Source organism: Henckelia pumila, chromosome 2 (genome assembly GCF_033568475.1).
Source record: "Henckelia pumila isolate YLH828 chromosome 2, ASM3356847v2, whole genome shotgun sequence".
Lineage (NCBI taxonomy): Eukaryota > Viridiplantae > Streptophyta > Magnoliopsida > Lamiales > Gesneriaceae > Henckelia > Henckelia pumila.
Window position 1 is genome coordinate 185,775,499 of NC_133121.1, and position 7,901 is coordinate 185,783,399.

The 7,901-nt window shown below is 34.7% G+C and overlaps 1 protein-coding gene across 1 annotated transcript; it reads right to left on the reverse strand.

The window, feature by feature from the left end:
• Positions 1–929: 929 nt before the first annotated feature.
• Positions 930–5,832, reverse strand: LOC140879175 (ABC transporter B family member 11-like). Its single transcript, XM_073282838.1, has 12 exons — positions 5,536–5,832; positions 5,403–5,457; positions 5,163–5,338; positions 4,877–5,098; positions 4,552–4,790; positions 3,945–4,470; positions 3,543–3,816; positions 2,513–3,402; positions 2,167–2,433; positions 1,829–2,092; positions 1,442–1,735; positions 930–1,286 (listed from the first exon to the last, which is right to left on the reverse strand). Exons 1-12 carry the CDS (start codon positions 5,830–5,832, stop codon positions 930–932), a joined length of 3,861 nt encoding a protein of 1,286 aa, XP_073138939.1.
• Positions 5,833–7,901: the final 2,069 nt, after the last annotated feature.

Genomic DNA, 7,901 nt, shown 5'->3' on the forward strand with positions numbered 1-7,901 from the left:
ATAATATGGTTTAAAATGTGTATTTTTTTAAGTAATAATAGTAATAGTAAGAATATAATCAATGCAACAATGAACAATTAAATTAGCTTTATTAAATTATGGAAAATGACTTAAAATACCCCCTTGGCTTTTCATATTACAAATGAAGCAATAATTTAAATAGGGGCAATTAAGACTATTCACAAATCAAACTCACATATTTATAGATAGTATAGATTTTTAAGTAATAATAGTAATAGTAAGAATATAATCAATGCAACAATGAACAATTAAATTAGCTTTATTAAATTATGGAAAATGACTTAAAATACCCCCTTGGCTTTTCATATTACAAATGAAGCAATAATTTAAATAAGAGCAATTAAGACTATTCACAAATCAAACTCACATATTTATAGATAGTATAGATATAGATTGGGAAAAAAATTATTTTTGAAGCATTTTGATGAATAACCCATCAAATGTAAAATACATTAAAAAAACAATTCGTGGAGGCGCATTGAAAGCGTCGCTGAATGTTTACACTGGTCTACATTTGCTCCAGCGAATACACATTTCGCGACGCAGTAAACGCATCGCGAAATGTCGAACGTTTTGGCAACGCGTTACGATCAACTTGACATTTGCGTATCTGGTTTACATATGACGACGTTATCAAGCGTCGCAAAAAAGTAAAATTTCTTGTAGTCGAAGAAAATGTACTTCACTTGACTTTCAAATGTTGATAATTATTACTTATCTCAATCTCGTATTTCAAGAAAGATTGACTATTATTGGAGTGGATGCAACTTTATGAACAACAAGCTCACAATTCAAATCAAGAACTCTAGTATATTAATTAAGTACAATTTAAGTGACACAAGTAAACAAACATGGTCACATAGTTCTTTCTTCTTCAAATTAACGTAATTGATACCTTGTACAACTCCTTAAGCACCGCTACCACCATCTTGTAATGCAACTAAAGAGGCATAGATGCCATCTCTCTTAGTGATCAAATCTGCATGTTTCCCTTCCTCTATGATAGCTCCGTTCCTCACAACCACGATAACATCAGATTTCGTTATAGTAGATAGCCTGTGTGCCACAATCACAGTGGTTCTGCCTAATGTAACTCGGTCTAAAGCATCTTGAACCACTTTCTCAGATTCCACATCAAGGGCACTTGTGGCTTCATCAAGTAGCAATATTCGTGGTTCCTTTAGTATAGCTCGTGCAATGGCGACTCGTTGCTTCTGTCCTCCGGACAGTTGAATCCCCCTCTCGCCGACTATCGTGTCATATCCCTAGAATTTCAAGATTTAGGAATTATATATATGACTCAATAATCATTCACACATTGAAATATGACAGACTCTTCGAACAGAATTGGTTTCATATTTTGTAATATGATAAATACACTATTATATAGGAACAGATTGATTTCAAATACATAACAAACCTCTTGTAAACTACTGATGAATTTATGTGCATTAGCCAACTCTGCTGCAGCAAAAATTTCAGTCTCCGTGACATTATCTTCCTTTCCATAGGCAATGTTGGCTCGAATGGTTTCGTTAAATAGCGCAGGCTCTTGGCTTACTAGTCCCATCTGTTGTCTTAACCACTTCAACTTCATAGTTTGGATTTCAATGCCGTCTAGAGTGATATGGCCTGAATCTGAATCATAAAATCTTTGTAATAAGGATATGATGGTTGATTTTCCACACCCACTTTCGCCGACAAGCGCAACAGTCTGATAAAAAGAAATAAACCTTATTGTGCAAATTGATAATCTTTGTTTGAAAATGTTTTGTGTTGGTTACAAAAATGTCCTTGCTGTTTTTACCTTTCCTGAATGAATTGCCAAGCACAAATTTTTGAAAATCTGAAAATCAGGTCTACATGGATACTTAAAACTGACATTATGAAATTCAATGTCACCCTTTACATTTTCCAGTGTCATTCCAGAGTTGTCAAAACAGTCTATTTTAGATTGCTGATCAAGAAATGTAAATATAGAAGTAGCAGCAGCATTGGCTTTGCCAGCGTCTGGTGCAAGAGCCCTCGATTGCGATATTGCCGAGGCTGTCATACTAAGACCAAGAAAAACCTGCAAACTATTAAAATCAATGACTGCGAAACAAAATCATGAACATACACTGGGATGAAAGCAAGTCAACTTACTTGAAAAACATGACCGAACGTTATCTTTCCGGCATCAACTAATCTAGCCCCAACATAATAACTTGCGGCATAAACTGAATAAAGGAAAAAAAAGGATATCCCAAAACCAGCTCCAATTATTAGGCCTTGTTTGGTTCCAAGTCTCAAGGGAACTTCACACTGTTTCTTGTGTAGTGCCAGTACTTTCTCTTCTGCACAATACGAAGCAATAATTCGTATATTCCCAACAGCATCACCAGCAACTTGACTCGCTTCGGCATAGAATTTCTGTGAAAAGAAATAATGAGTTGAACGAGTGTTCACATTAAAATTTTCATGTTTCAAAAGTTTTGAGAGTAAATTTGACCTTAGCATCAGCACTAAATCCACTAATGAATTTCATATGAAGATACCAATGGAGTCCTATGAGAGGTAGCATGAACACAACTATGAGAGATAGTTGCCAGCTCGCTGTGAAACCAATTATCAAACCGGCAACAGCGGTTGTAATATTTTGTACGAGTAATCCGAGTGAATCCCCGACTAAACTTCTAACATATATTGCATCTGTAGAAAGTCGTGAGCCTATTGAACTACTCGAGTTCTCCTTTTTGTCGAACCAACTTATTTCCATGTGAACAACTTTTTCAAAGCACATTAGTCTTATTCGCTTAATCAACTTACACCCTGCCACAGAAAAGAAGTACACCTTTAGAGGTGTGGCTAGAAGAGTCACCAAACCAAGGACAACAAGCATGCAAGCCCAAAATTTAGAATCCTTCTGAAGCTTATGAGCTGGTACATAGAAAGTTGAAACCACACCGGATAATGCGAGCCCATAAAGTGGTAATATGCAACCATTGACAGCTGCAGCTAAAGAACCAAATAGTAACTCTGGAATCTCGGGTTTGTTAAGGCGAGCCAAACGATATAATGGGATTTTATGATTCACTTTGTGTTGTGACGAAGTTGGAGTTTTTGGTTCCCCAAACAACAAATCCAATTCATTCATCGAAGTTGGAACACCCATTGACAACGAGGGTAAAAGCCGGCTGCTGTTTCCTTTTCCTGATGATCCTTGACTTATGGTTCTTAAGAATGAGATAGGCTGGCTTGAATTTCGTCCAGAATCATCAGTAATCTCTTCTCCTGCTTGATCATTTAAAGAATTTAGAGATGAAGCTTTGTCAAATTCTTGCAGTTGTATGAGCCGACTGTATGCCCCATCAAGATTTTGCGTCAGTTCTAAATGTGAACCTGGTTAGATAAACCACAAGGCTCAGTTCCTCTTAACAATCGAAATAAAGGCCTAACAATCATTAGAACTCTATTATTAAAAATCTTGCCTCTTCTAATAAAATCTTGCTGAATATAATGATATTTATGAACATAAGAACCTTTTTCTACTATCTTTCCGTGCTGGATAACAGCAATGGCATTGGCATTCTTCACTGTACTTAATCGATGCGCCACAATGAGTGTTGTAATATTGATCATCACTTTGTCTAGTGTTTCCTGCACTGTTCTCTCTGATTCTGCATCAAGTGCACTTGTAGCTTCGTCTAGTAGAAGAATCCTCGGATCTTTCAAGATTGCCCTGGCTAAAGCTATTCTCTGTTTCTGGCCGCCTGATAGTTGCGTCCCATTCTGTCCAACCATTGTGTCTAGCCCCTGCTAACATAGAATTGCAAATAATATACATATCAAAAGGCATTTTTGACCCAAAACAAATTGTGGACATCCAGTGAATAAATGTTTATACACAAGTTTTTCATGTGGAAAACTGAAGTGGTTGTTACCTGAGGCAGCTTATCTATGAATTTAGTAGCATTGGCATGTTCAGCAGCAATTTCAATTTCTTCCATCGATGCATCATCCTTCCCGTATGTAATGTTATCTTTAATACTCAAAGCAAACAACACAGGTTCCTGGCTTACGAGCCCGATTTTCCCTCTAATCCATCTGAGCTGAAATTCTTTGATATCAATACCATCAATCAGCACTTGACCAGCTTGTGGATCATAAAACCTCTCTACAAGATTTATCACAGTTGATTTTCCGCTTCCACTTTCTCCAACCAAAGCTAGTGTTGTCCCGTTCGGAACTCGTAGAGAAAACCCAACAAATATTTTCTCATTCGGCCTTGAAGGGTAGCTAAAATGCACGTCATTTAGCTCAACATCCCCTTTTATGTCATCCATCACCAGTCCTCCTCCATCGAAAGGATCGATTTCTGGTTCTCTTGATATTGTATGATATATTTTAAAAGCAGCAACTTGAGCAGCGATTGATGCACTCAAGCATGCAGAAACCTGCTCCAAAGAACTAAACAACAAAATAATTTTACAAGTGAAAATGAGCTTGTTTGTGGACTGACATACATCAAACAATAGAGCTGAAACTTACAGGGATCCCATGAGAACAGCCATCATTATGTTAAGTACATCTCCGCCAGAATATCCTTTGTGTAAAATCATTTTGGTACCGAACCATACTGCTAATGCATAACTACTAAACAGGACTAATGCAGATACACCAAAACCTAAACCCGCAGCCATCCCCTCATGTACACTTGCTTCATAAGCTCTATATAGAGATTGATCATACTTGGCAACCGCTTGCTTTTCCCCTGTGAAAGATGCAACCTACACAAGAAATCAATCAAGAAATAAGTACTACGTCCCGAACCCAAGAAAGAAAGAGAGATATCCATGTCATGAGTATTTATTACAGTTCTTATCGAGCTAATGGTTTGTTCAGCCACAATAGCTGCTGCTGAATTCGCTGATTGCCCACGTGATATCAGCTTTGATGTAATGACAGTCACTAAAGCAGCGACGATAACAAGAAGAGGGATAACTGAAAGCAAGACGAGAGTAAGCATCCATCCCTTTGTAAAGGCTATCAGGAACCCTCCAATGAAAGACGCTGAAAGCTGTACAAACTTGGCTATCTGGATAAAAACAGAGTTAGAACATTTATTCATCCGGAGAGAGTTTATCACTTCAATAATTTACCTTTTCATCTATAAAATTTTGAATCAAAACAGTGTCATTAGTCATCCTATCCATAATTTCTCCAGTAGTCGTTTCTTTGTCGAAATATCCAATTTCTTGCATTAGGATGGCTTCGAAGTACAGATTTCTTATTCGAACTGCCTGTCTTTCCCCTGTGATCGTCCAGCATGACACCTCTGCAAGAAGCAAATCAGAGTTCTATCTTCATTACATACCGCAAATGTGCAGCTCGCGACTTACCGAAAAATGCAGCAATACCAGACCCAATGGCGAGATACACAAACTTTAGGGACACCTAAAGATGAGCAGGGTAATATTATGTTATGAAATTTACTGATCAGAGTTATGCAATACAATTATATGATCATAATACCTTGGAGACTTCAGTAACGACACTTTTAGTTCCCACATTCTGCCCGAATGAATCGGCTAATTCGCCGAATAATAATGTCATGATAGGCAGGCATACTCCAGTTCCTATAGCTGAGACGAAGCCGATGGCCATCAATGCATAATCTGCCGAGTCTGCAAACAAGAACAGCTTATAGAATGGAACTTTGTTGACTGCTCTAATATGCACATTTCGTTTACTATCCGCGGTTTCCGACGGTGTCATATTTTGTCCATTAATGTCTGTTTCGTCATGAAAGTTACTATGATCATCAGCCATCAATATTGAATCGATCAACCCCACATTCGTATGATTATGTATCTTAAGAATTTTGCGAAAAATCCTTGTAATAACAAACTCAAGAAACCTCAAAAGTGCATAAAAGACCACACTTGAAATATATTTGCAAATGTTGGATCCTATCCGAGTTGGTTAAAACTGAACATCATCTAACTAGCTATATCATAACGTCATTATTGATAAAGAGTATTATTATACATATAAAGTTAAACTACATATCGCAACGAAAGTTTAAATAATTTCTAATTCATTTTTAATATGAATTAGTGTTTATATTTTTGTATTGGAAATTATGGTAAAAACTTGTATGTGAAATGGAAAATGAAATTAGTCACTGACTTATTAAAATTTTAGTAAATAGAACCGTTCATGTAAGAACAATTATTTAAGTTGTACTGACTATATTGTAAATCTTTGACTTATTAAAACACTCAACAATAATTAATTGGTGAATATATATTGAAAGAGACTAGATATAATAGATTACTAAAATCATATATTGAAAAATATATGGTGAAAAAAAATCAATTTTCTATCTAAATTAAAAATTATCAACGTTTTTTTAATGATGATGTACTCGAAATAAGAAAGCTAAAAAAATATGGTTTGTAGCATTATATATATATATATATATATTTAAAAAGTGCGAAATTTACGAAAATGGGTTTGGTCGGTTGACTGCCTACAGTTAACCCACAATACAAGGAATACTGCCCACCTAGTTAGAATGTGGAGTGGAGAAATTTTTGAAATATCTTTTTTAAGGAAAAACGTTGTGCATGCTTTAGATTTTTAATCAAACTTACAATTATAAAATATATATGTTCCATAAACTAATACGCATTGACTCACATGAAACACTCACATCAACAAGATTTTGAGAATATATTTCTTCATCATGTGCACAACTTTAAAATTTATTTTTGTGTTTGATATTAAATGATCACAAATATATGAGGGCAATAGAGGCCAGGGGAAGGAAAAAAGTTAGAGAAATTTTTGAGTACTTTTTTTAGACAATTAACTTAATTTCTGGCCTAGATGTTAAAGAGTTTATATTCTTGTTTTATTCGGTGTTTGACTCGAGTTCTATAATTAATTGATCTAAAAATAAATATTTTATCGTTATGTTTGAATTTATTATCCAAATATCATAAATTTTTTATTGTCACATTTCACATGTATCTGTAAACAGTGTTGAGACTATATGTAATACCCGTGACTAAATATTTGAAAATAATTAACAGATTATATTTAAGAAAGTTTTCACCAGTCAATATATATATATATAAATACACACACACACACACACACACACACACACACACACATATATATATATATATATATATATATATATGATTTTGGTATAATTATTTTTCTAGATAATTTTATTCTCGATTCAATTGTAAATATAAACTTATAAATTTAACTTTTGATATGGACACGTTACTATTGAATCTTTAATTGATAAGTTAATAGTTATAAAATTATTTTTAATGAATATTAATGAGTAAATTAAAGTTACTGGACAGTTTCTCATTTGTGCTTTCAATATTAGAATAAAAGAAATTGAAAGCTCCATTCAATTTGTTGACATCCGTTTCATGTAATCTAGTGTCTATAAATTCTTCTTGGGCAAATTACCAAATTATGTTTCAATTATTTTTCTTTTTCAGCAGCTTCCAAATCGTGTGTTAGAAATATATTTTTTTTGAGTTTTGTCTTTTTCACCTCATCTTTTATTCTCTTGAAATTTTAATTCTTCTATTTTTCACACACAATCATATGAACGACAACCATGTCGGTATCGATTTTAAGACAAATTCCATGTCTAAAACAATAAACGATAGCAACCACTATCGAGAGCATTGAGAGGTCAATGGCCATCGAAAATAGTCACCATTCAAGCATAGACATTGAGTATTGTGTACTTGTGGATATTTAAAGATGCTTGAGGTTTATAGTTCTTAAGTTTTGTCGTAAAGTCGATGATCGAGGATGGTCCATGTAATCTCTACTATATGCATCCGAGGTCGAAGAGATAA